Here is a 27,541-nt window from a genome sequence, read left to right as displayed (position 1 = left end):
CAGCTGGCACATGGGTGCAAAGTCCAGTTGTGATCCCTGAACACAGTCCTGGTCCTTGTGCGGAGCAGTGGGCCCTCGCTTTCCTCAGGAGCGCCTCTGTGACCTCTGCAGCAGGTTTTCCTGTCCTCTTGGGATACCTCAGATCCTTACTGGTGCCTCTTCCTGTGGCTTCCAGGGATGTATTAGCCTTGTTTCAGGTGTCTACGGAGGGCTCTCTGGTCTGTGTGATGGCCTTGAGCCTTCCTCCTTGTCAGCGCTTGGTTCTGCTTTGGTGCATTGTGCATTTTGGTTTCTGCTCTGTGGGGTTCACATCTTGGCTTCCGGTTCTGCCGTCATGTGTAAGCCTTGTTTTGTTTCTTTACCTCTGATATCTGTAGTTTCACCTCATTCTTAAGTTCTGCCTTCTAATTTCTAAGCTCTTCTTAAAAGTGTAAGATAAATAAAATTAAATATGCTTTAAAACGCTGTCTTCTTGAGGTCTCAGGTGAAGCACTTGTGGGGATTTCATTCTGTCCTCAGGGTTATTTTATTCTGGAAGGTTTTTCATGTCTCTGCACGAGTGTGCTGAGGGCTGCTGGGTCATTCCTTTTTGTTTTGTGTGGGTGTGCAGACAAGTGGCTCCTCCCTGAGGACCGGAGGGAGGTGGAGCAGGAGAGAACGGGGTTCTCCAAGGTGAGCCCCCTGCCCCACGGTGAGCCCCCTGCCCCACGGAGGACACGGAGGAGCCAGCCTGCTGCTTTTTTTTTTTTTTTTGAGTAAAAGTATCACTGCATTTATTTTCATATGCGTAATTCTTCTACAGCGTCAAGGTTTTCCTCCCAAAATCGCAAAGCTTAGAACTGGATCACTTGGCCTTTTCTTATCTCCTCCCAGTTCGAAATGCTTGCATCTCTTAATGGCCAGCATCCTCTTGGACCTGCAGTTAGGCTCAACGCATTCAAGCCTCAGCACAATCTTTTTTGTGGTTTTAGCCTTCTTCCGGAAAATTGGCTTTGTCTGCCCACCATAGCCACTCTGCTTCCGATCTTAGCGCCTCTTTCCCTGGGCATAAAGGGAATCCTTGCCCTTCTTATACTGGGTCACTTTGTGAGGCTGATGCTTTCCACACTTCTTATAGAAAGTCCTTTGGGAAAAAAAAAAAAAAGAAAAAAAAAAAGAAAGTCCTTTGGGTTTTAGGAACATTGACCATCTCTGCAGTGGCGTTGTCTGCATGACGAAAACGGGAAACTCGGCGTCCACCCGCCTCACCACCCCAGATGTGGGCTCTGAGGGTCCGAGGGACAAGGCTTGGGGCCCTCTCGACTGTTACTTTCCCGGAGAAATGAACCCAGGTTGAAAGTGATCAAAACCCTAGAGCACCACCAGGCTCTGGGGCTCCTTGACAAGTGATGCTTGCAGGGTGGCGGGCCTAACTGCTATCAATTAGTCACCAAAGAAAGAGTGCCCTGTCGATTTGAATTAGCTCAGATAAGCCACTTAATTTAATTTTAAAATGACTATCAGGTGCTTAAAAGAGCAGAAGAAATAACAAACAATGCTTCTCATTTCATTTGTCCCCAAGCAGTTGACTGTGCATCAACGTTGTCAGTTTAATTAGCTTCCGCCGGCAAGGGAAGCAGCATGGCCCGGCTCTAGTTCATGCCAGGGCAGCTTTTGGGGGCCCATGGTTGCCGGGCTGCCACCCAGCTGCAGCCGCTTAGCCCCCGCCCCCACTGCCTCTGCGCTCAGACCTGGAGCTCTGCGCAGCTCCCTCCTCCTGCTTCCTGCAGCCCCAGGACAGCCTGGGCAGGCAGCCTCTGGTGATGGAGCTCCAGGCCTCCTCAGCGCCAACACATCACAGACAGCAGACACCTGCCCCCCTAGACCCCAGCAGCGTCGGAGGGTACAGTTCCAGCACGCTGGTGAAAAGTGGCATCTCCTCCTGTTGGGAACAGGCTGTCCTCATTGTAGCAACTGTGCTGCCATCCCCTCCCCGCCCCCAATACGCACCACGAGCACCAATCCTTGAAGCGGGGCTGTGGCTCCTAGGGACACAGGACGCAGTTCCTGTGAGCCTCAGGTCACCTCTTTGTTCCCTGCTCAGCAGACCACTTTATTTGGTTGTGTTTCTGTGTAGAGACACTTTATTTAATCTACATTGTCATCGACCTCCACCAGCAAGAGAAGTTCCACCTGAACAAATGCGTCAAACTGGAGCATTTTCTCCGCTGGCTCACTACCGCCTTCCTGGGCTTAGGACACATGCTTCGCACCATGGTGGGGCCACTTTAAACAGTGGACTTACCCACAAAAGCCACAGCAAGGTGAGAACAGGCAGCATGCAGCCTGTGAGGACACAGTGCCAGGCAGCACTGGGAGCAGCCGCGCGGTGCCACCCACGGCTTACAAAGGAGTCAGGGGCACAGAGACACTATGCACCCGTAACAAGCCCGTTTGATCAGCAGCATGTTGATGATGATCTTGTCATTGGTGGAAACTGCAGGGCGTTCCTCATCCATCAGCCAGTGTCCTTGTGGGAAGAGGGAACAGGACATAGAGCACCACCAGGAGGCAGGGGTGGAGGGAGGCAGCCACCCAAGCCAGGAGAGTCAGGGAGGATCCTCCCCCAAGCCCACGGAGGGAGCAGGGAGCACTTCCCGGCCACACCTTAATTCTGGGCTTCTGGACCCAGAGCTGTGGGAAGACAGGCCTCTGTGGTTTCGAGGCCCCAGCTTGAGTTCTTTGTCAGGCACAGTGTTCAGGGCAAGCTGTCACGGGGCATGGCAGGCCAGTGGTTGGGGTCCCACGCAAGCAAGTGACACGGCTTCCAGGCTAGCAGCGGGGGCCTGAGAGGTACCCCTTCAGGGCCCTTGGTAGCAGGGCCGCGGCTGGCCACTGGGCACCATCACCTCCTCAGCGCCCCAGGCTAGCACATGGGGAGACTCTCAGCACACCGAGGTGATGGGGGAGGCTGTGTGGTGGGTGCCTGCATCAAGGCAGCCCAGCAGACAGGACATTTCCCAGTGGCTTCCAGGTGCTGTGGGTGTCGTAGTCCAGCTGGAATATCCATGTTTCTGATGCCCAAACGTGTGGTGGCCTCCCTGACCTCTAGCAGGAGTTCTGTGTCTCACGACCAGCACTGGGCCCTCCCAGTGCCAGGAGCTGGAGCCCAGGGCCAGTGTGACCGGAGGGATGCAACTCCCCACCATGAGGTCAGCCCTGTGCCCAGGGGTTGGCTGCCAAGGCACCAAGAGAGCCGTCCCCGCACCTGCTGTGTGGCCCTTCATCTGTGAGACACCCTGGGCTTCCCAGAAGCTGTCGAAACTGCTCCCCTGGGCTGTGAGGAGGGAACTTTCCCCATGTTTGCCTAGAGCCCTGGAAACAAGTCACACCCTGCACTGCTGCCTGAGGTGTCCCAAGGGCCTGAAAGAGCTTTCTCCTGTGTGGGTTCTCTGCTGCCAGCAGTGGTGAGGCCCACAAGCCGGCTCCCAGTGCCGCTGCCTTCCCCCCAACTTCCCCCCCAATCCCTCTATCTGCCTGGGTGTGCCTGGGGTGAGGGCTCAGCCCTGAAATCCACTAGTGCCCACAGCGCCCTGGAGCCAGGACCCACATGCCCGGGCCACCCTGTGCCTGCAGGGAGTCAGGGGCCCCAGGACCAGGACAGGGCGGGTGCTGGGGGACGTGTGGTCTGTGGAGGAGGCTGCAGACCTCAGCGCCCCCCCATCTCATTTCCTCTTCCAGGCATCCCCTCCCTCAGGGCCCTGAGGCCACTGCTGTGGTGGGGGAGTGGGGGTGGGGGCTTCTGGGGTTCTCAGAAGAGTCTTCATCCCTGTGAACATTGGGTCCCTGGCCAGCCCCACCCAGGAGCCCCCTCCCTGTCCCCCATCTCTGGCTGTCCTGGTTCCCTGCCCCACTCCCTGCTCTACTCTCCCACCACCCACATCCAGCCCTGGTCCCCGCCCCCCACTGCCCTCCCTGCCCTGCTCCCCCCAACCTGCTTCCTGGCCCACCCCCTGCCCTTCTCTTGGGGACCGCACCCTGGGCCAGGCCCCTGCTTCCCACAGGGTCCACTCACCCAGCCAGTCTCAACCATAACTGAAGATTCATTGGAGCAATAAATATTTTTATTAGACAAAATTAAATTCTGATGCACGTGATCTCTGTCAAGAGCAGAGCAAAGGGAAAACCTCTGTGTGTTCCCTGCTCCTCATTAGAAGCATCTGCTTGTGAACAGTCCTGCCCAGAGCCCCACTGCTCATTAGGTTTGGTGACCAATGAACCGTTTTAAATAAACAACATGAGTTTTTCTAAATTCACTGCAGAGCCAATTTATAATTGGATTAATGGAAGAAGTGGACTTGCTATTAAGTTTTATTAGATTCTATTTACTTGTATCTTTGCCATTTGAACATGACTATTGGTTAAAAAGAAAAAAAAAAAAAAAACCATTCAGTGCAGCCAGGGAGAGTGCAGGGGAACAGGTGTGGCATGGAGCAGATCTGCCTAGGAACCCCTGACTGGCGCCAGGGAAAGTGTGAGTGCGCCTGGTGCTGCGTATCTTCTGTCCTCAGAGCCTCTGTGTCCCCACCTATAAAATGGACACAGAAGTTCTCAGCACCACTCAGGGTTATTTTGAGGATGATGTGGGATTGCAATTTCAAACCTATTTCTCCCTCTTCCTCCTTCTTCCCAGAGTGCTCGCCAGCACTTTCCCAAGCAGGTGGGGATAGGGGATCACTTGGCTGTAGACCTTCTTTGCTCTGACGAGAACCCCCTGTGTTATGTGGCTGAGAAGACACTGTGTCCAGAGCCCTGGGACGATGCAAACAGGGAGGCACTGGTCGGTGTCCAACAGCTGACCATTCCCACTGACAAGTATGTCCACCTCAGACAACTTCCAGCCACCCACCTTCCATTTGGGACCCTGCCTCACTTCCACATGATAGATGAACCAAGAGTGTGGGTGATAATAAAATGAGAATAAATAGCAAGTAGTGAGTTTGGAGTATTTACCTTTGTTTTCAACATAACATATTTAATTGTAGGTTCAGGGTAATTTACTTTTGGCAATAGCTGTATTTCACAATTGGTTCACAAAATTCCTGAAAATGTAAAAATTGACTCCTGCAAGTGGTATGGTCCAGCTGGCAGACATCACTGGAGGTGACAAAACCTGCCTGATTTCCTCTCCAGCACTGCTCCACAGGACCCAGGTGCCCATCTGCGATGGTGGGTGCTCCCGTTGCTCCTGTAGCTCCAGCCCCACAAGTGGCCCAGGCTCCTGGTCCCTTCAGCTGCTGGAAGGTGAGTCCCAGGATGCCCCAGTACCCCCCACCTTGAAGCCTCGGCACTTCCATCATGCGATCTGTTGCCTGCATGGGAGCCCCTGTTTGATGGATCCTTGCTGGCACAGTGGGGTGGCCTCAACCACAGACCAGTGTTTCAAAAGAAGACAGAGAGGAAAAATTACTGTGCTTTGAAGCCGAGGAAGTGTGAACACGAATCTAGTCAGGGTTTCGGGGGCTGGGTTCACTCCAGGACAAGCCACGGATGGTGTGAGAGCGTCTTCTGAATCCAGGATGGTGGGGTGGGGGGTCAGGGGAGTGCATGTCACTGTGAGTTAGGATAGACAGGGATCTGCACCAGCGGGAATGCCCACCAGCCACTGCCACGGCCACACCTCACCGCGACCACAAAATTGGTCAGGAACGTGTCCACAGACCTGACGATCTGCCAGGCCACCCTCTGTTCTCTCCATTCTCAGTCCAAAGAGCCCAGGGGCATCAGCTGGGCTCTTTGGACTGAGTTCCCCACCCCAGGCCCTGGATTCTCAGGCAGTTCTGGAAAAGCCCAAGCCTGGGTGGAGGGTACAGTTGCTCACGAGGCAGGAAGGTCTGCAGTGAACGAACGTAAGAGAGCTCCGGGACCAAGCCTTGTGGGAAGGCGGTTTGTCTGTCATGGATACAGCAGACAGAGCGCCACTGCCTCGAACCCACTGCTATGGTGCCCGTAGGCCCGGCTGCCTGTCCTCGGTGACCTGTGTCCTCAGAGCCGGGCGCCAGCCAGGACCCAACAGCAGGCTTTCAAACTGTGCCGCCTCCCGTGAGGATGGGAGGTTTGTGGCGACACTTCCATCTTCTGCGAGGCTGTGTGGCACAACCAGCACTTTGATGAGGCTGTCAGTCTGCCTGATGAATTGTAACACCAAGAGTTTTATGGTTTTAAGCTGTGACACTTTCTATTCTAAACCACTGGCAATCCCCTTAGTGGGCCATGGCTGCTACATCTCACCCTCACTCAGGACACCCCTGGATTTGAGTGTGCTCAGGTCTTTGGTGAGAGGTGGACTCTGGAGGCCTCACTCACTACCAGCTATTTGCCACCATTATGGTCTTAAAATTGGGGGATGATCTGAAATAGAGGGTTTTTGGGGACTTGGGTCAGAGCTGGTCAAGTTCCCTGGGGAGAGCGGGGACCTCGGGATGGGCAGGGCTCCCTGCAGCAGCAGAAAGTAGGGGACTGGGCCCCAGGAAGGAGCAGGGGAGGAGCAGCAGGGAGCAGGGGGAGCCATGGGGCCTGGGATGGGGGACAGTGAGGTGCAGACTCCCGGGGTCTCTGCGGGGCCAGAGAACAGCGGATGTCAGATTGGGTGCCCTTTGACCCCGAGGGTAGGTCAGAGCCTCCACCTTCCCCAGAGATGGCCCATAGGAGAGGGAGAGGAGCTGCTGTCTCAGGGCTCGGATGCCCTGGCCCTACCAGAACAGCGCTCCTCTGCAGAGACAGGCACAGCTGGGGCAGATAGCTGTGATGTTTCCCTGGAGGGGCAGGTGGGCCCCTGTCCTCCCTGGAAGGTGGGCTGCCTGGCCCTGGACAAAGGGAACATGTGGGTCATATGTGCCCCCAGCCTGAAGCCTTGCTGTCCAGAAACCCTGCCAACCTGCTCCAGGCTACTCTACAAGAATGGGGGTGACTTGGAAATCACAAATGGCGCCACTATTTCTGCCCCTGGGAGACCCCAGGAGGGACACCAGGAGGACATCGGGAGCCCCCACTGGGAGGACTGGGTGGTTCAGCTTGCAGAGGCTCGGCCTCTGTCTGGGTGAGCCAGGCCAGCCTGGATGCCCTGTCATCAGATGGCCCAGGCCTTCCACTCAGAATTATGGTGCAGCTGGTGTCAGGGTGCTGCTGGCATAGGGGTGCAGCCAGTATGGGGGTACTGGTAGTTTCAGGGAGCAGCTGGTGTCAGGTGCACCTGGTGTTGGGTATAGCCGGGCACCAGGTCTGATGGGGGACGGGGACAGGACTATCCAGCTTTGCTCCCAGGTAGATGCACCCCATCTGCCCTGTAACATTCAGTGCAATCATAAAACACCATCCTGCCCGGAGACAGCATTCTTGAGCCCCTGGGACGGCCCTGTGCGACCTGTGCTGCTTCTCCACTCTGGCCCTGGAGCAAGAAAGCTGTGCTGGACAATATATGAACAGATGGGTGTGGCTGTGTGCCAATAAAACTTTATTTATAAAAACAGGCACAGGGCCAGGGGTCATCATTTGCTGACCCCTGCCTCAGAGCAATAAGGGGAAGTGCCTGGCCCTGGGTGAGATGCTACAACAGGGGCCCCGATCCCGGACGACCCAGCAGGTGGGACTCCTGTGGATGAGACAAGCCCTGTGCCCTCTGATCCACTCTGTGCCAGATGGAAGCAGCACAATCTCCTAGTCTCAGCACTGCCCGGGGCGCCGTGCGGACCACTGCAGGTGCATCTGCTGGGTTTCCCTCTCCCCAGCCTTGGAGAGGGCTCTGCTCTGCTCTCCCGGGCTTTGCCTTAGATGACCAGAAGACGGAAGAGGGCACAGTTCTGCCTGGAGGGGACGGGAGCTTGGCAGCCCTCTGAGTTCTCGGGGGTTACTTTGACGAGGGGGGAATGTACAGGGGCTTCAGCACATGCAGAGTGGGCCGTCCCAGTGGCCTGGACAGGAATACCGGAGAAAAGGCACGTGATTTGGAGCTGGAGTTGGCTTCAGGGTCTGTGCTCCTGGTGGGGTGGCTGGTCCTGGGCATCTGCTTCCAAGTGCACGGGGAGGTCCCCGCTGTCCCAGAGACATAGCCTGTTGGCAGCTGAGCTGAGGTCCCGGCCAGGGGTGGCGCAGAGCACATCCAGGGCCCTTTGGGTCCCAGTGGTGCGGTAGGAGGGAAGGGGCCTGAGTCCTGGCACCCGGCCCAGCAGGTGGGCCCGATGCCTTCCCCAGGTCCTTAAGGTATACATCAGGGGAGGGGTGCAGGGTGGGGCTGGGGTCAGTGCCGCCCATGCTTGATCCAATTTCTAATGGTCCACTTCTGCCCTGAACACCTCTGCACCACCAGCCGAAGCCCGAAGTTGGCGTCCTTGGACATCTCCACCTCCAGGCACCTGCCAGTGTCTCGGCTCACGATGGGGCCACTCTGTGGGGAGGGGAACCGGGTTGGCATGGACGCCTTGGGGTCCCTGAGAGCATCTTGGGAGTGGGGGTGATGACACACCCCATGCAGGTCACAGCTTGGCCACCAGAGACTCAGGGAACTATCTGTCCCCCATCCCTTGTCCCTGCCTGGTCCTCTGTCCTCGGGCATCTTTACCCTACCAGCCACGTCACCAGCCTGCCTTGCTCCTGGAATCTAAGGAGTGACTTAGCAAAATGGAGACAGGGCCCCGAGATGGAAGGCTCCCCCATGTGCCTCCTGCCTTTATCATATCTGACTTGCCCATCGATCACCCCTGCAGCTTCCCTGGTCCTCCAGACATCAAGGACTCTGGCCCAGCCTGAGGACCCCAGGTTGTATACTATATGTTCTCCATTTTTTCCAAACAGGTGCTTCTTACCATCCCAACCCCAAACCTGGTGTCCTGGGGACCTCTGACCCTTACTGACTCTGCCTCAAAGCAGGACAGCTCACCCCTGCAGCCTCTCCTGTAACTGGAAGCCCTCAGACCCCAACGCCGAGGGCAGGGCCACCTGACAGTGTTCATTTGTCATGGGTCCACCCCATGGGAGTGATGGCAGAGGGCATGCAGGGCTGAGGTTGGGGGACAGAGACAGGGATGTCTCCTGGAAGACACCTGCAGCCCCTGCTGGGGAAGGGGATGGTCAGGGAAGGCTGGGAGTGGCTCCCCAGGGTACAAAGACCATGGTGGCAGGTTTCTCAGGACCCTCACAATGCAGTCCCATGGGTGGAGAGTTCTAGAGGAGCAGATCAGACACTCTGATCCTCGACCCCAGATCCTGGCAATGTGACGTCAGGGTCTGAGCACACATGACAGCTGACATGAGGTCACAGTGGAGCAGGTGCCACCCGTCCCATGCCAGTATCCTCAACAGGGGAGAGATTTGGATACACAGAGGCCAGATGGCAGGTGGAAGAAGGAGGAGGGAGGGGGCCTGGAGAGGCTGGAGTGGCAGGAAGGACCCCCCCAGGGCCCATGGTGGGAGCACCGCCCTGTAGATGCCTGGTTGGAGTTCTAGCTCCACGAGGGTGAGAGTGTGCCTGTCTGGTGATTCGCTGGCAGCCTCGGAACACAGCGGGGATGTAGGATGCAACTGGGTTTTAGGGAGAGGGGTAGGGTACTGCTCAGGCCTGTAGGGTGCTTGGCAGGGCTGAGGGAGACAGGGGTTCCGGGTGAGGTCACGGGAGGACACATGGGAGTTCCTCACCACGGAGGGTGAATGGAGGTGAAGGCGACCTCGGGGCTCCCAGAGAAGAGTGTGCAGTATTTGGATGGACGCAGGGCAGGGCGAGCTGAGGGTGGGCAGAGGGCAGGGGCCTGTGGACAGGGCCCCACGGAGGAAGGCCAGCTGGATGGCAGTGGGGGCAGGAATCTGCTCACAGGAGGCCCAGGGCCACGGGGCTGGGAGAAGCTGGAAGCCCCTTCCCTGGGCGCAGGCGGCCCGCTGGGGCTGGTGTGCGGTTCTCACCCGGGTGCCATCCTAGCCAGTGGCTGCTGTTGGGCAGGGGCCTGTGTCGGAGTGGCCACCTGTGACTCACCTGCCCTAGTGTTTGTTCTTGGGGCGGGAACTTCTAACCCTGTGTCATCGTCCCAGCAGCGCCAGGGCCCGGGGGGCTGATTCCCGCAGAGCCTGGCCAGCAGTGGCGGCAGGGCGTCTGGGTAGGGGCCCTGCCCCGTCTGTCCCTTCCATCTGACCGCGCCCCGGGAGGCCAGAGGACGCACGAGTGTGAGGGCACTGCAGTGCATGACCAGCCCAGTGGGCCCCTCCCCGGCTGAGTGACCCTGGGCAAGCAGCCTAACCTCTGAGAGGGGTCAACCCCTCCTGCCCTCACAGCTCCCACCCCAGGGGCCAGCCCAGGGGCCCTGGGGGTCTCAGCCACCCGCTGACCTGGGTGAAGTCCCACAGCCGCTGCGCAGGCCGGGCCACATCCTCGCACTTCTTCAGGGCGGGCGTGCGGCTCCTGCCCTCATCCACCAGGCACTTGGAGTCCGGCAGGAAAGCAGTGGAGCCCAGCGGCCCCAGCTGCAGCAGGCCCTCTGTGCTGTACCGCACCAGCTGCCGCAGGACCGGGAACAGGGGTCAGGGAAGGCGGGAGGGCGAGGCAACGCCACCCCCACCAGCCCACTCACCACGACTTCCTGGGGAGCGCCAGGCCCTGGGGCGGCGGGGAGGGGCTGGTGTGCCCAGAGAGCCCACCTGGGGATGCCCTTCAGATAGCCCCGTTCCCTGGCCCTGCTCCTGCCCTAAGATCCCCCAGCAGGACTGCCTCACTCCCTCCCAGAACTTTGCTCTGAGGAGGACACTGTCACACATGCCCTCAGGGCACCCCATCTGCCCTCAAACAACCCTGAGGTGAACATATTTCCATGGGGAAGGCAACCCCAAGTTCATGCATGCCTCGATCCTACTTCACATGTGCTCATGACAGAAGCCAGTCCTAGAGATCCTTGCCATTCCCAGCTGTGGCCTTGGGCAAGTCATGCCACTTTCTCGGCCTGGGGTCCCTTGTGCAGGAGTTTCTGACAGCGCCTGCCCGGCAGGGCTGCTGTGAAAATCCCATGGACGCAATACAGAAGCAAGCAGCACCAGCTCCGTTAGCCAGCAGGTGTGCCTGTACCTCAGCCCTCTCCCTGCAGGCGCGAGTTTGCACACACCTGGATGCACTGCTGCTGTGTTTTCCAGCACAATCCCATGGAACATAGGCAGCTCCCACCCTACATGCTCCGTGGCAGTGACTCTGAGCTCTCCTATTAAGGGTGGGGATCTGCGACCTCCTCTGGGTCTTTCTGGGGAGCATGTGAACATCACGGTGTGCTGCTGTCCGACCTCTGAAGTGGGCGCCCCTGGCTGTCCTGGGGTGCTTGCCCTCAGAACCGGGCGGCCTGGGGAGAGGTCCCATGGGAGGGTCTGCGGCCCTCCTGAGCAGACAGCACAGCTCGCCAGACGGGTGAGCCCCGGCTTGGAAGTGGGTCCTCGGTCCTGCTGGGTGGTCTGGGCTGGCGTGGCACCAGCACATGTGTGAGCCACACCAGGAGCAGTCTTTCGGGCTGCGTGGTTTGTGGCATCTATCTCGTGCCCAGGACGTGGAGACAACCTCAGTCCCCCCGATCATCTCCTGCAGTTCTTTGTTTGGTGTGTACACATCCTCCCCTTGGGCGCCAGCCAGAGAATCGACCACGGAGTCTGATGAGCCCAGGAGACTCGATGTCCTCTCTGAGGCCACGTCAGACTCCTGGTGGGTGAATCTGTCTTTTGTCTCAATGTGGAAGCAGCTGGGAGAGGCCCAGTGGGGTCCTGGGACGAGGCTGTGTGAGGGGCACAGTGAGGGGAAAACCACACTCTGCTCCAGCGTGACAGGCCCGGCCCTCATGCCTGCCACACACCACCGCTTCTCCATGACCGGGGCTGGCACAGGTCACTGCAGGTTTCCAGTGCAAGGACATCCGAGTGCTACTCAGACGCAGAGAGCTCGTGGAGGGGAGCCGAGTGTCATTTGGGGAAATCACTCTGGGGCTTAATTTAAATAAAGCTGACAGTCATTCTGAAGTATTACCTTTATCAGCAGATTTACCGGGACCAGAGTCATCAGGCTCCACGCCGGGGCCTGCACTTCAGCATCACCCTGAGCTCTGAGCACACACCTGCCCCTACATCATCTGGTTCTGTGGGCCTGGAGCCTGGACATCAGTGTAGACATTTCCAAAGCCACCTCCCACGCCCAGCAATGATTGAAGATCACGAGCGGGAACCATGATACCTCCAGGTTCTGTCCACACTATGGCAAACGCTTTCCCACACAATCCACTCTGGTCCACACGATAGCCCTGAGAGGTACCATCACAGCCCCATCGGATGGATGCAGACTGAGGCAAGCAATTTGCCCAAGGCTTGCTTGGCACCGCAAGCCCTGCTCTGAGTCTACCTGGGGCACGGGGGTCTCCCCGAGGGTCCCCACGCTGCCCCTGAGAGCTTGGACTTAGCCTGCCGTGCCCCTACCTGGGAGGACATCCCGTGGCACGGATAGAGGATTGCGTGGTCATCGTCTTCTGCTCCCTGGTCCAGGCAGTAGCCGCTGGCTTTGCTGTTTCTCACCTATGACCAGAAACCGAAGGAGAAACCTCACGGTGAGGGTGGGGGTTCCCAGAGACCAGGGCAAGGCCACCCATCCCCACTCAGGGCAGAGGGGCCTGCTGGGTGGCCAGCACCTTGGGAGTGTGAGCTGCAGGAACGGACAGGCCAGTCAGGACTGTCCGCCCTGGACACTCCTTCTCCTAGCCTCACACCGAGCGCTAGCCAGGCCGGAGTGCACACGTTCCTTCCACATGGGGTCCTGGGTTCCCCAGAAACAGCTGGAGCCCCGAGGGAAGGGGGGCGCCTTCCCCAGCAGCACTGATCAGGGTGATGGGCGGGGGGAGGGGAGGGTACATAGCACCCTTTCTCACTGGCTTGAGAGAGACCCGAGAGTGTGGTTGTGCCCGCAATGGCTGGTGCAGACATGTGCATGTCATGCAGTCAACGAGTCTGAGCCCACATATGTGTTGTTTGCACTTAGATAATGCACTGTGTTTATGTGAGTGTGTCACTGTGTCCGTCCCAGTGGTTTTGGAGCACCTGCTCACCTGACAGTTTGTCTTCAGGACAGGACCCATGAGTCTGTGTGCACATGAGCAAAACTGTGTGCAAATGTGTACTTCCGTGTCTGTGTGCACTTGCACATACATGAGTGCAGACCCTAACATATTCACAGGGGCCCACGTTCATGTGGATGAATAGATGTGCACATTCGCGCGTGGGTGTATTTGTGCACATACGTGTGTCACTGTGCGCTTCCGTATGCAGGTACTTGGCTGTGAGCCTAGGCATCTCTTCTGCTCCGCACCCTGTATGTGTGCGTGTGGCTCTCTATGCCCGTGAGCACTCATGTGCCTATGGGTGAGGGTGTGGCCTGGGGGGCCCTCCCAGTGGAGGCGGTACCTCTCCGTACGTGAGGGTGTCGTTGTAGGTCCTCATCTCCGGGTACACGTTCTCCAGGTACCACTTAAAGCTGCGGCATTTCAGGCGCTGCCGTAGGGCCAGCCGTTCAGACACGTCCCCAAAGTCCACCCCTGGGTTCTGCAAGGTGGGAAGTGAGGCAGGAAGGGAGCTGGCATTGCCGAGTCCCCAGGGCCAGGTCTCTGCCTGTGATGGGGGACCCCCAAGACCTGGGGGCAGCCCCACCCCTTCTCTTCCCCCAGAACCCCTGGAGGTCTGGGCAGCAGCTCCCGATGGGAAGGGCCTGCTTCTCCAACCTGGACAGATGGCCCCGGGCTGTGGGCTGGCTGGGAGGTCACCTCTGAGCCCTGGGAATATACTGCCTGACTAGACTGCTGTTTAGCTGGAATCTCTGCAGACAGTCTACACTGCGGGGTGATGTATGGGAGCTTTGGGCCATGGTAGGGTATCAGCTTGATCACTGCTCCCACAGCCCAATGGGAGGCTGGCCATGTGTGTGTGGACGAGCCCTAGAAAAAACTGAGGCTTGCTGGATGTCCCTGGTCAGCAACATACTGTGCACCGCATCCCACGGCATTGCTGTGAGAGGGCTCTCTGTCCAGCTCCTGGGAGTCTGTACTTCTTACTGCAAGAACCATCACCCTGAGCACAACAGCTTCCCTGAGTTCTGGGTCCTTCTAGCCAAACGCTGAACCGCAGGGTAGCCTTGGGGTCCTGGCTGCGGCAACGGGCACTAAGCTTTTGCAGGTGTGAGCAGGTTTGAGCCGGTGCCCTCCTCTGGCTCCACTCTGGGCTGCAGACAGCTGGCCAAGCCCGTGGCTGGAAGGCGTGCTGCCCTCGGGGTGCCCTGCTCCCTCATCCATGTGGTGGGCACAGCTGCAGAGATACCCCAGGGCCTTCACATCAGGATCCGGTGAGTCGTGGGAGTGGAGGCCCCCGAGGCCCCGAGAATTAGATATGGGAGGGCATCTGCTGGCTCTGGCTCGGAACTCTGACCCCTCATGCCCGCGGCCTGCAGGCCCCATGGGAACAGCACCTGGGTTCCCTTCTGAGAAGTAATGGGGACGTTTCCTGCATCTGTTCCCTTGGTGGGAAATGAGGCTTTCAAGAGACACTGAGCCCTCCGTCCATCTCTGATAAATGTGTGTGTTTCCGTGGCGTTCTTCCTCTTGCTGGAAACTGCCATGTGGGGAACTGGTGGGGAAGTAGGTCTGCCCACAGTGGTCCCTCCTCCCTCCCTAGGGGGTCGTGTGAGCCGGTGGCCCCGCCTCGCACTGGGGCAGCATTACCCAAATGCCAGGCACGCCCTGCTGGTGGGTGGCGTGCTGGTTCAGGAGGGTGCGGAGAGAAACTCACGTAACAGACATAATGTGTTTCTGTAACTCGTGTCACGTGTTTGAAGCTCTGTGTGTGGACAGGGAAGCACACACAGATATACATGTGTGTGCAGGGTCGTGACACAAGATGTGGCTCTTACTGTGGGCTGATGGGTGTGGGGGACGCGGGGCCTCACACGCTCCCATGGCCAGGGAAGCAGCACGAGTGCAGGGGTGCCCAGCAGCCTGGATGTCACCCCACATAAGGGGTGGCCTCTCTCAGCACCTGCCCTCAATCACTGTCACAGAGGCAGGGGAACAGGTCTCCTAAGTTTCTAAGAAAAGCCAGAATATGGGCTATTTATGGGAAATTAGCTGATTACAAAGTAAAAAATCACAAACAGTGGCCCCTAACTAGACATGTGTCAAAAGCACCTGGACCGGAAGCAGGCGTCCATGGTGGGGGGGCGGTGGCCTCCCACACCCTGGATGTGGAGATTTTGGCCACAGGGAGGAAGAAGCCCCGGCGCCCACGACACCACCGATGGACCTGGAGAACACGGAGCTCAGCGGAAGAGCCAGACACAATGGGGGAGACGTTGTAGGGTCCATTTGTAGGAAGTGCCCAGGATGGGCACATTGGAAGACATGGATCAGGCAGGTGGCCGTGGGGGCGGGCACACGGGGGCTGGCAGCTCACGGCGGAGCGATTCTGACTGGGGTGATGTTTTTGGAACTAGGTCACTACCTAGTCCATGGTTGCAGGGCACTGTGGGTGTGCTCAGCGCCCGCGAACTGCGTGCTCTAAAAAGGCTGAAGTGGTAGATTTGGTATCATGTATGCTCAGCCACAGCAAACATAAACAGAAGCCGCGTCCGCGTGCTGGCTGCCAGGCAGGGAGCTGGAGCGGCCCCGCCCCCGGAGCCACGGGGGGCCAGTTTGCGGGTGTTTCTAGGTGGGTGGGTGGATCCCTGGGTGGGGTCAGCCCTGGGTGCCGGAGATCGGGGAAGAGCCAACGCTCACATGCCCCCGCCAGCAGCTCCCTTTACCATGGAAAACATCCACCAAAAAGCGAGGGGCCCCTAAGCGGGACCGGCATTCGGGGAGCCTCTCCCAGATGGGCCCCCTTGGGGTGGGGTGCGCCTGCACCCTGGCCCGGCTCGCCCCACCCTCCATGCCTCCACCCAGCTTACGGTCATGGGGATGTTCCAGGCCATGTACACGTGGGACTTGAAGCTGTCCATCCACACCTCGGCTGCCCGCAGGGCGTTGCGCTTGGCGTAGTAGTCGATGTCATTGTTGTAGGGCTTCTTGGAACGCTCGATGTGAGCCACGCGGGAGCAGGGCAGCACCTCCATGCTGCCGCCGCACTGCCACACCTTCGGGGACACCATACAGCCACTGGGTGGCCCCAGCCCTTCCCGGTGTAGCCCCCACCCCTGCTTACAGGCCCCAGGACACACCTTCCAGAGGGCACCATACGGTGGGCTTTCCCCAGGAAGAGCATCTGTGGCCTTGGGTCAAGTGCTCTGGGGCCTGGGCACACGGTGCCTTCCCTTCTGGGTTTCCTACCAGATTTCATCCCCCTGCCCCCCACTGCCCGAGAGCCTGCTCTGTGTGGGGCAGGGGGGGAGGCGCCTGGTCCAGGGCTCACATACCAGCAGCTGCCCCCCAGCCCCGGGAACAGACCCACAAACTAATTTGAAAAGAGGATGCCAACCAGTCCACACCCCTGCGATCTAGCACTTACTTCGCAAATGCAGCTCCAAGCACTCCAAACACACACTCTTGGCTAAAGGGAACATCTTACAGCTGCTTCCTTGAAAATAGCATCCCCCGAAGTAGCTGACCATCCCCACAGACCCCACCCAGGGAGAAAAGTGGTTTGCACCACGATGCCCTGATGCATGCTGGGTCTGTCTTGTCTCCACGCAGCCCGACCATCCTGACATCCCTGCTCCTCCCTTGCCCTACTCTGCCTCCAGAAAGCAGAGAGGAGGGCAGATCTCACAGCTGACGACTGACACCACCGCTGGCTGGAGGTCACATCTGGGCAAGTTGGACCTGCTGTGCGTGGGGGAGGCAGTGGGTTCCTTATGATCTGAGCTCTTGGCCACCAGTCTCCTGCTGCCTGGTGCCCTGCCCACCTTGGACCACCCCTCTGCATCCCTCGCACAGGGCCCAGGGGGCAGCTCCTTTGAGACGATGGCACAGATCCTGCCCCGGGACCAGGGGTCCCACTGAAGTTTGCTTCTCTGTGCTGAGCGGTGAGCAGCCGACACTGCGTGGCTTCTAGGGGAGGGGTCGCCGGGTGCCAGGAGGACGCAGGGCTTCTGTGCAGCCAGCCTGGGGACTTCCGCCACTTCCACTCACAGGCCTCCCACCAAACCCAGCCACCGGCCCAGCTGCTGGAACTGGGAACGCAGGTGGAAACGTGTGAACCAGGAATCTTCCCGAAGGCAAACATGGACGTGCAATAGTGGGAGCCCTGCAGGCCTGCAGAGACATTGCCTTGCTGCTCCTCACGCCTCCTGCGGCCACCACACCACCACACTGTGTCTCTGGAGGGCCCAGCAGGCCTCTGCTGCCGTCACTGTGCTCCCAGGGCTCCCCACCCTCTCCTTCTGCCCCCTCATGCCCCCAGGGCCTGTGCACCTGCTCTTCCCTCTGGGGGAGCACGCCCCTGTCTCTGTGCCAGGCCACCCACAAGCCTCTGCTCAGATGCCACTCCTCCCCACCCGACCCTCTGAAGCTGCAGCCCCTCAGCCCCTCGGCCTCCTGGCTCCCCTGGTCTATTCCTCCCGACATGTGAGCTCCAGGACGACTGCCCTCCCCTTTGCCCCCACTGCGGGACTCAGAACAGCCTGTATGCAGTCCCCATGCCTGGTAAGCAGTTGTATGATGAATGAATGGATTCCCTTTGAGGAATGTGTTAGCAGCCACTAGCCCTGCTGCCCCACAGGACTTTGCACAGGGATGGGCATGTTCTGGATCTGGGTGGCCAGTATGGTAGCCACAGCCACGCATGGCCACTGCACCCTTGAAGTGTGGCTGGCCAGGCTAAGGAGCCAGCATCTTTATTTTATTAGATGTCAACTAATTTGGAATTGATTTATGCAACCATGTGTGGCTAGCACAGCCCTGAGACAGGATGACTGGAAAGGCCTTGTGGGATCTGGCTCAGGGGCGTCAAGCTTTAGTCGTGTGAGGACGGCTGGACACAGACCCTCGTGTGGGGCTTTGTGGTGAGTTCAGGGCCCCTTCAGGCCCCCATCCCTTTCTTGGGTAAAACTGTCCTCAGAGGCAAGGAAGGGTCCCATGGCAGGGGCGTCGTGTGGCAGGTGGAAACCAACTGTCCTGAAGTAGCGCCCCTGCCCCTGAGCTGGGACAGAGTGAGCTGGGCCTGGGGCTTGTGGGCATCACCGCACAGGCAACTTCTGTGCGGGGCAGGGACGAGGGGCTCAACGGGGGCATTTCCACATGGAGGTGATGACGCCATGGCTCCAGACCCTGACTCAAGTCACATCACAGACCCCATGTGCCCCCAACCTGTACCCCATTCTAGAGGTGGCCATGAAGATCATCCTGGCCAATGAGATGAAAGCAGAAGTCTCAGGGTGAGGCTTTGGGGAAAGCTATGGTTTAAGGACATAAGGTCCAGAAGCATGGCAGTCATCTTGCAGCCGTAAGGCCACACACACAAGGCTTCAGGTCTATACACGAAGGATGGTGGCTAGAAGGTTAGAGCCTGTCAGCCCTGTGCTTTGTTAGAGGCCCAGATCCCCATCTGTCCCAGCCTGCCTTAGGGGTTTTCTGTTGCTACATTCCTAACCGAGGAAGCCAGACTAGGAGGTGGTACTGGGAGGTGCACTGGGGGTGGACTTCACTCTTACTACTGAGGCACCAAGAGGTCACGAGACAGGTCCATGGTCACACAGTGGCTTCATGGGGTGGGGGTGGGGGGTGGGAGCCAGAACTACGCATGACCCCCGAGGCTGCCTCTCCACCCAGAGCCGAGGGGGTGCCACGGAGGGCTGAGCGCCACTGTCACACCCACCCCAGGCTCAACCACTAATTATCTCAATCAGCGTGGTTAATTGGCACTCAGACAGAAACAGCAAATACGGAGGGAGGACCAGGTGTCGGGTCTGCAGGCAGCTCTTCAGAGGGAAGGAGCTCAGGGGGCCCCACAGATCGGAGCCCCTCGGACATTGGAGCTGGTGTCTACAGCTGGGGTTCCAGCGGGGGTTCCTGAGGGTCCTCTGCTCTTGTGGGCGGGCCCTGCTTCTGAAAAAACTGGAATTTGTGACTGGTCTGCACAGGAGCCAGCAAGCGGCTCATCCACCGTACAGAGGTCAGACTGTCCTTGTTGCCCCTGTGCACTGTGAGCCCACGGGGAGCCCTGTGGGAGCCTGGCCATTAGGGCTGCCTGCGCCTGGCGCTCACATGACACCCACGCTGAAGCAAGGTGCCTGTCTCTCACTAGCTTCTCCATTCTCTCCACACCATTGCCATAATCCAAGTGACACTTTCCTGGAGCGCCGCACTATTTAAAGGCCAGAGTTTCCTGCGTCTGAATGTGAGAGGGCAAATGACCCCAGCTGCCTGGCTTTGCCCTCCTCTGCATAGTGCTGGGAGGAGAATGTGCCCTCCATCATTTTTATGGAGATGCTTTCTGGACTCTGACTTCATTTAATTTGTAGCTCAGCATGACACCCGCCCCTCAGTGGCCCTGAGCTTCTCAGCAAGCCCTGTTCGTCCTCACTTGCCCTGAGCTGATCGGTGAAGGGATACCTGAGCCCAAGTGCACACAGTGGGGCCTCTGGAGAGCTCCTGGTGGAGAGGCTGGGACAGGAGCCCACAAACTTTACTCTTCATCAGAATCTTTGGGAGTAGTTTAGAATCCTGTGGTCCAGGCCTCATGCTCATCCGACTACATCATGCACACACACATGTGCACTTACACACACACTTCACCCCTCCCCGGCCCTCCTGTGTCTGTGACAGCCCTGATTGGGGTCGCGGTTCCGTGGAGCAGCTGTCCTGCCCCATGATGCAGACACTCAGGAGGCCACCAGGGCCCCTACATTCTGCAGGCAGCACGAAGCCCAGGCCCCCAGCGCACGGGCCTCCTAGAGCAGAGCTGGCCCTGATGCATCAGCACAGGGCAAAGCCCAAGTTAGGAGGCCAGGGCCTCCAGCAGAGACCCCCGACTCTCAAGGCCTCTGGAGTTGGCTCCAAGAAGCATCACTGTGGCCTTAGGGAACAGGGGAAGAGTAGGAGTCCAGATCCTGCTGCCTTATTCACAGTGGACTCTGCAGACCTCACCACTGCTCTGGGGAGACCTGGTTGGACATGGTGGTCGCAGGTCAGCTTTGCCCTAACTGAACTCCTGAGCATGCTGTGGAAGGGGGCCCGCAGGAGGACCAGTCAGGTCAAAGCTGCAGAGGGGCACACAGATGGGGTCCTGGCCCTCCTCCATCAGAATCTGCTTTGTAGCAATGTTTGAGAAGCACCTGGTGGAGAGCAATGGGGAGAGGATGCTGCCAGGCCTGGCTCCCACTTATTCCCAGCCCCGATGGCTTGGGCTTCCATCAGATGCCTGCCCCCAAACCAGGCTGGCCCAGCAGCCCTTGAGTGCAAGTGGGGAGAAGCCAGTGCCTGTGATTCCACTGCCTCCAGAGGGTCAGGGCTGGGCCTGGGTATTAACCACGTCTTCTAATTTTCTATATTTGATGCTGTGACGTCTGGGGCCTCGCTGACCCTGAAGGGACTGTCCCTCCCCGGACTGGGCAATTCCCAGGGGCAGTAAGCAACCCGCTGAGGGGCTCTTTCTGTGTGCAAACCACCCAACCCCAGAAAGCCTCTGTCCTGGCCTCGTCCACCTGCAGCCTTCTGACCCTCCTGCTGCCTCCCCAAGTGCCCTGTGTGGCCTGGTGAGAAATACACTTTTCTCAGTGGCAGCCGAGTCCTGACCTGCTGAGCAACAACACAGCTGGCAGCTGCCTGGGGACTCAGAATCCCTTAGTGGCTGCCTCCCAGAGCAGGGTGCACGCACAGCCTCACGGCTGCCTCAGAGAGGCCTGATCCTGCTAGTATCCTATGTTGGCTGTGGTGGACAGAGCTTCTGGCTTCTGGGCAAAATCAGAGTGTGCTCCTTGAGAGTGAAGACGTCGATAGCCAGGAGCTTCTAGTGGTGTGAATGAGATGGTCTGTGGCATCCCTGACCTCTGGTCCAGCCCACAGAAAGCTCACTTGGGAGGAAATGCTGCACAAAGGTCTTGGGATTTGCAGACCTGATGCGGCGTGGGCCTGGTGCCTTCCCAGCCATTGTGGCAGAATAGAAGTAATTAGGTTTTGTCCTTGACCAGCCCAGGATCTTCAACTCCTTCTCACAGGATTTGCAGATGATACAGCAGGGGCTTTCAGGAACAAAAATAATTCCTTGCTCTAGGCTGCATCATGATTGGCATCCAAATTAAGGCTGGGTGTAGTGCGTTTCCATGTGCTCAGATGTGAGTTCAGGTAGGAAGGGTTTTCTGAGCATGGCGCTTCAGCTCCTGGTGACACTGTTTCTTCAGTAGCTGCCCTGACTGACAGTGTGCCATTAAGTCCTCCTAAGGAGACATCCTTCCCCACATCCTTCCCCACCTGTCCATCCATCATCTACTCATTCACTCACCCACCCATCCATCTATGCACTCATCCATCCACCCATTCATCCACCCATCCATCCACTCATCCATTCATTTACCACCCTCCCACCCACCCATCCATCTGCCCATCCACCCTTCTACCCATCCACCCATTTATCATCCTCCTATCCATCCATCCATCCATCCATCCATCCATCCATCCACATTAATCCAAACAACCAGCCCCAACTATCCAGGGGCCGTGCAGAGCTGTACTATTGAGATGAGGCTATGACAGGGAGAGGTGAACAAGCTCAGCCTCCTAGCCCAGGCCTCCAGACCAAAAGCCAGAAGCCCGGAGGTCCAGATCAAGGCTGGCAGGGCCCAGGCATCCAGCCACACAGGACATCTAACCTGGTGCAAACCCACCAGGGGCCCAGCCACCATCTTCCTTTTGGTAGTGCAGAATTTCCGCCTTCAACAAACAACCAGGGCTTCATGTTCACTCAGGAGAAACTGTGTGTATGACTTTTGGAGATTTTGCCTCTGAATCTAATTTAAAAGACTTTCAGGAATGCCTGAGTGGATCAGTGGTTGAGCGTCTGCCTTTGGCTCAGGTCATGATCCCTGGGTCTTGGGATTGAGTCCCACATTGGGGTCCCCACAGGAAGTCTGCTTCTCCCTCTGCCTATGTCTCTCTCTCTCTCTCTCTCTGCATCTCTCATGAATAAATAAAATCTTTAAAAAAATCTCCAATCTGCTCAATGCTCCCTGTCCCCCCCCCGCCGCCCCCTCCCCCCCCCCCCCCGCCAATGCAGCCACGGGCTGATGTCCCCCTCTTGTCACACAGACCCCTTGTTCTGCAGGAGTGACACTGCACTAGGCGCAGAATTAACTGGGTTTAGCTTTGGGAAGGCAAGTCCATCTCCCAGGGCTCAGCTGGGCTCAATTCATACATTTTTGACAAGAAAACGTCTCTCCCTGGGACAATATGTATATACACACATTTGCTCTAAAACAGCTACTTCCATGTTCCACTCCCGCTACCAGACCCACAGAAACTTCCAAGCTGGACTTTTATTCCAAGTTCCTGCCACTTGTTTCCCAGATGTGCTGAACACCCAAGCAAACAAAAAGAAAAAAAAATGGTTTCCTTCATTTTGAAACTGAGTGGATCTGAAAGTGTGATCCCTGGACCAGCAGCAGCAGCCTTACCTGGGAGCACTTTAGAGATGCATGTGGTTGGCCCCTCCAGACCTGCTGAACAGACACCCGGATGGGCCCGGGCCCAGCAGTCTGTATCTTAACAAGCCCTCCAGGGGATTCTGATGCTCGTGAGTTTGGAGGCAGCTGCGCTAAGTGCTTCTCTCCCCTTTGTCCACCCTCGAAGCACTCTGGGCATTGGGCATAGTCCTCAATCCCAGTAGCTCTGTCCTTTGGACACTACTGGAGGGTGGGGCTGCGTGTTCTTGCACTTTCTGTCCTCAAGCAGAGGTGAGGCTGTACCTCCTGGGTCATGCCCCCCGCATCTCCTGATCCAGGCCCACAGCAGCTGGACAAAGCGACAGAGGGGTATCTAGTTAAGGCCACAGGTGTGGACATCTTCTCTATCTTCCCCGAACACACAGTGGTAGGTACATTATTTAAAAGTTACAAGTATATTTGGAAAAGAAGAGGAAGCTCCCCACCACGCAGAAGGAGCAGACAGCTGCTGTGGGACTGGGCTGGAGCTCTGAGGTGCAGGCAACTGACCTCACGGACAGCCAGGGACCACGTCTGTGGCTGGGCACTGGCTGGGTGCCCCAACCATGAGCAGAAGAGCTGCTCCCTGGGCTGCAGCCAGACAGCGGGACAGGAAGAAGAGATGCATAGCCCATGGAACACTGGGCCCAGCGGGTCTTGGGGTGAAATCTAAGCTGCTTAGTTCCGAGCTGGGGCCTGGGGGGCCAGCATCCATGGACCAGTAAGCATGAAGATACAATTTCCATGAAAGATGGGATCTCAAACGGATGCACAGAGCACATGAAGAAAACCCAGTTCCAGAAGAATCACCCACCAACCCAAGATGGGATTTAGGAAAGAGGCCAAGAAGCACGTTCACAGGTCCCGAGGGCTTTCAGAGATGAAGGAAGGAGGGGAAACCATTCATCAAGAAAGAGGAGAGCTTGAATCAAAGCAAGCAGTTCTAAGAACAGCCACATAATGAAAAATACTAGCAGAACATGTTGTAAATATGAAATACTCTCATTAAGATTGAAAACCAAAGTTGAGGAAGTGGCTTGGGTAGCCGTCTGGACACAGCTGAGGAGAGAACTCACTCACTGGGGTGTGGGGCTGAGGAGATGACCCAGAACACGCAGCAGATCAGGGCAGAGATGGGAAGCAGGAGGCCAGGGGGGCACCTCCCACTAGGTATGCAGCTGGACGCCCAGGTGGTGGGTCCACATGCCAGGAGCCCTGGTGCTCTCCGTATTTGTGAAAGGACATCAGCCTCTGTTGACAGCATCTATTGGGACCTGAGGGGAAGGCAGGGCAAAGAATGCACCAGACGCGAAGGGTCGGGGGCTCAGTCGGTCTCCCGGTCACTCCTGGTGGAGTGCTGACTGTCAGCCAGCTCAAGTGATGCACCGATGGAGCAGAAGTTGCTGAAATGTTTCCAAGGTTCGGTTGAAAGAGGGGACACAAGACACCAGCCAAGAAAACTCTACAGCAACGATGTGGAAAGATGCAACTGCCGGCACCACACGTCCTACGAGCGGAGTGAGCAGGACAGGTGCGCACCCCTGTCAGTGTCAGCAGAGAAGGATGGGCATTTGGTGCGTGGAGTGAGAAGCCCGGGCCTGTTATTTTCAGACAATACAAGGAAAGATCACAACCTTACTTGTATAGAAAGTATGTTCCAGAAGGATTTAAGCCTTTAGTGTGGGGACTGCAGGTGTTGGGAGCTATGGTCAAGCAGCTTCCCAGATTCAGACCTGCCTCTCTGAGCATGCAGTGAAGACCTCGGGGAGGGAACACGTGTGCTGACATGTCTGCGGGCAAGGCCACCACGTATGCAAAATGGCTCTGAAAGGACATGCATCTGGGCACTGACAGAGAATTACTGTGACTTTCATTTTGTTCCAGTTTGCTTACCTCAGTGTTTTTCTAATAAAAGTCATTTTTATGAAGGAAAGGAGAATGGTACCCAGAAATGCCTGCGTACATACTAATGAGTAGTCACTGGGTGTTTGTCGTGTTTCAGGCCAAGAACTTCCATTTCATCCTTGCCAGCCCTGGAGTTCAGTCCTACCACCCCTCTCCATGATAGATGGAGAAACTGAGGCTCAGAGGGGCCCAGCTGGCTAACTGGCAGAGCCCAGCTCCAAGCACAGGTCTCAAGGTGGGGGGCCTCTGATGACCCTGTGCAAGAAACAGGGCTCTTCCACAAAGATGTTCACGGGAACAGAGGCTCTGCCCCCTGCCTGGAGGTCTGCTTCCTCTGGTTGGGGGCACCTGGGGGCAGGTGAGTAGACCCTGCCCCGTGGGCTGCCGGGGAGCAGGGATGCATCCTTACCTTGTCAGGTATCCTTACCACGTGCATGTAGAACAAGCCTTTCCTGAAAGCAGCAAGAACAGGACCTTACTATGGGCTCCCAACCCTCTCCTGCACCTGCTGCTCACAGAGGAAGGTTTGGCACCAGCCTGAGGTGCACCGCATACTCCTCTGACATCTAGAAGCCATGTGGGCCGTGGAGCAGCATGGGCACCCCTCCCTAGCACCCTCCCTCAGTGACTCTGCCGCTCCCCTGCTCTGGGAGGGTGAGGGAAACCCCGCCATCCTGGGCCCGAGATGCTTGACGCCAACATCCCCCAAGGGCATCTGAAGGCGCAGTGATGGACCCCAGCACTAAAAAGGCTTTCCTGTAACACTGTAGAGCGGCGAGTCTGAAAGTCTCAAAATAGAGAAGCAAACGATTTCCAGCTTGTGTTCTGCAGATGGCTCTCCCAGCCGAGATCCAAGCCGCTTGATTCTGTCTTGGCCTCTATTAACTGAACGGAGGCAATGGATTCATTTGCCCCTAATTGGCTCTCAGACTCTCCTCATTAGGGGATGAGCAGCTGGCATTTCTACAATCACAGAAATGGAACTTGGCCCCAGACCACAGAGTTACTCCTCCAAGTGGGCCTGGCTGCCTGCGCTGAGGACAGATCAGAAACGGCTATGGCTACAAGGCTTGTCTGCACAGGAAGGCAGGAGAAAGACCATAGGGCCGCTTGTGGTCTCTGCCATGAGGGCCACACTCTTGCCAGGCATGCTTCTGCCTCAGGGCCTTTGCATGTGCTGTCCCCTCAGCTGGGAATGCCTTTCCCTCCCACAGTGCACAGCTTGCTTCCTCTGCTCCTTCTCACTGGCTCAGGTATTGGCATTCCTTCCCTGGTTACCCCATCCAAAGTGACAACTCTCCACCCCTTCCCTGTCTGTGTTTTTCTACTGGTGCTGCAGAGAGCACACCACACACCATAGGCATTTATTGGAGGTGAGCAGAGACCTGTGTCTGCTGTGTCCCCTGCTGCACCCCCAGCACCCAGGATGTGCCCCACCCTGGGCTCCAGCATCTAGCGGGTCACAGAGTGCCTCTGCCTTCCAGATGATTCCTATACTCCTTCTACAAATGCATGGAACACTGACTACTCATGGTCAGCTTCAGCAGCAAACAAGCATCGAGCGAGGCAGGTGTAGCCCCTGCCTTCACAGACGGCAGGGAGGGGGAAGCACCAGCAAGGGGCCACAGGGGCCCAGCCGCGGCTACACCGTGGGAGGAAGAGGCTGTGGGGCTGAGAGCCGAGCTGGAAGGGGCAGCCACAGAGGGGCCAGTGTGGCTTGGCCGTGGAAGAACAGTTGGAGCCTTCCTGAGTGTGGAGGTGGGTGGGGAATGGGGCACAGGGTGGTGGTGCTGCGGGTCCTGTGGATCACAGGAGCGAATCTGGGCTTAGTTCTCAGAGTGAGGAGTCTGGGGCTCTCTGGGCTTCCACATGGGATGAGGCCAGGAGGGAGGAGGGCTGCAGAGGAGCTGCCACAGGACCCCTTCACCCTGTCCATCCCCCCAACTGTCAGCATCTCCGGGGGATAGTGATGTCTGCTCTGGGGACACAAATGGAGCCTGCCTGGTCACCCTGCTGTCGCCCCTCTGTGCCTATCTCTGGCCCACGGCAGGTGGGTTTGTGGGGAGACCCTGCTCTAAACTCAGGAACCGGACCGGGGCTCTAGGCCGGTGGCAGGTGCAAGTGAGACGCTGCCCTGACAGCACCACCAGCATCCCCACGGCAGAGGCACCAGGGCCGGTGTGACTATGGCCTCCAGCAGTTGGCCTGCCTGTACCGCGAGCCGGGAGCAGGGGCGTGGGCCGCGTTGCTGGTCCCGTGTTCGCCCCAGTCCTCTCCGCCCTGTCCCTGCCTGCATCTTCCTCTCTCCCTTCTCATATTTATAGTTTATGTCCTCTTCCTGGAATGTTCCTGTTTCCTGGCAAGCTACCTGAAACCCAGCAGCAACAAGAGTAAAAAGGAACATGTATAAACATGCAGGTCCACGCGGTTTATGTACGTGAAGCACACATAACACACGTGAAGTGATACTGTATGAGCATGTCCATCCCTAGTGTCCATGCTGGCATCTGTTCAGACATCTAAGCCGTATTTGTAACCATGTCCATCCCACGTCTATGCCCATGTCACCTCCCTTAGCAAAGTGGCCCCCTCCCCTTCCCCCAGCAGCACCAGAGGCCCCCCCCCCAGGCAGGACCTTGCGCAGCAGCCCTGAGCCCAGACCCCACTGTACGCCATGGAGACCAAGGCTGGGGACACTGGGGTCCTGCCCGTGATCACCCCGCAGGGGTGCTGAGCACAGTCGGGCTCCGGGGTCTCCTTTTGCTACATGTCCCTCTTCAAATGCCCCAGAGAATGCCTGTCTATGCTACCCCTGGCCTCCGATGTCCTGCTGGCCACCAGGTGAGACCCGTCCCTGTCCTTCCTCCATCTCTGATCGCCAACACCAGTACAGGCTGCTGGCTGCTCACAGGGCACACCTCCTCTGCTGGACTGGGGTGTTCCCAGGTGCTGCCACCCCTCCATCACCTTGTGTCCTGGTGTTTCCCA

At 57.7% G+C, this 27,541-nt stretch overlaps 2 protein-coding genes across 6 annotated transcripts in view; both read right to left on the bottom strand.

Annotated features, from left to right (window-relative positions):
- The window catches only part of LOC112676390 (uncharacterized), a 535,411-nt gene that overhangs the window by 395,687 nt on the left and 112,183 nt on the right, over positions 1–27,541 (bottom strand). The window lies entirely within an intron of this gene.
- Positions 4,082–27,541, bottom strand: part of GALNT9 (polypeptide N-acetylgalactosaminyltransferase 9) — a 79,800-nt gene continuing 56,340 nt past the window's right edge. For 3 of the 4 annotated variants that reach the window (XM_025473526.3, XM_035706477.2, XM_035706478.2), the window contains 5 exons: positions 15,965–16,150; positions 13,438–13,575; positions 12,460–12,555; positions 10,351–10,518; positions 4,975–8,422 (listed from right to left, as the gene is read on the bottom strand). In XM_025473526.3, the coding sequence (XP_025329311.1) occupies positions 8,276–8,422; positions 10,351–10,518; positions 12,460–12,555; positions 13,438–13,575; positions 15,965–16,150 (735 nt within the window). In that variant the 3' untranslated portion in view covers positions 4,975–8,275. Of the gene's footprint in view, positions 4,792–4,974; positions 8,423–10,350; positions 10,519–12,459; positions 12,556–13,437; positions 13,576–15,964; positions 16,151–27,541 lie in introns of those variants that run through there. The other variant, XM_035706475.2, reaches the window with a different exon arrangement.

This window comes from Canis lupus, chromosome 26 (assembly GCF_003254725.2).
Source record: "Canis lupus dingo isolate Sandy chromosome 26, ASM325472v2, whole genome shotgun sequence".
NCBI classification, from domain to species: Eukaryota; Metazoa; Chordata; class Mammalia; order Carnivora; family Canidae; genus Canis; species Canis lupus.
Note: the sequence above shows the minus strand (reverse complement) of the source record. Positions and strands in the feature narration are given on the sequence as shown.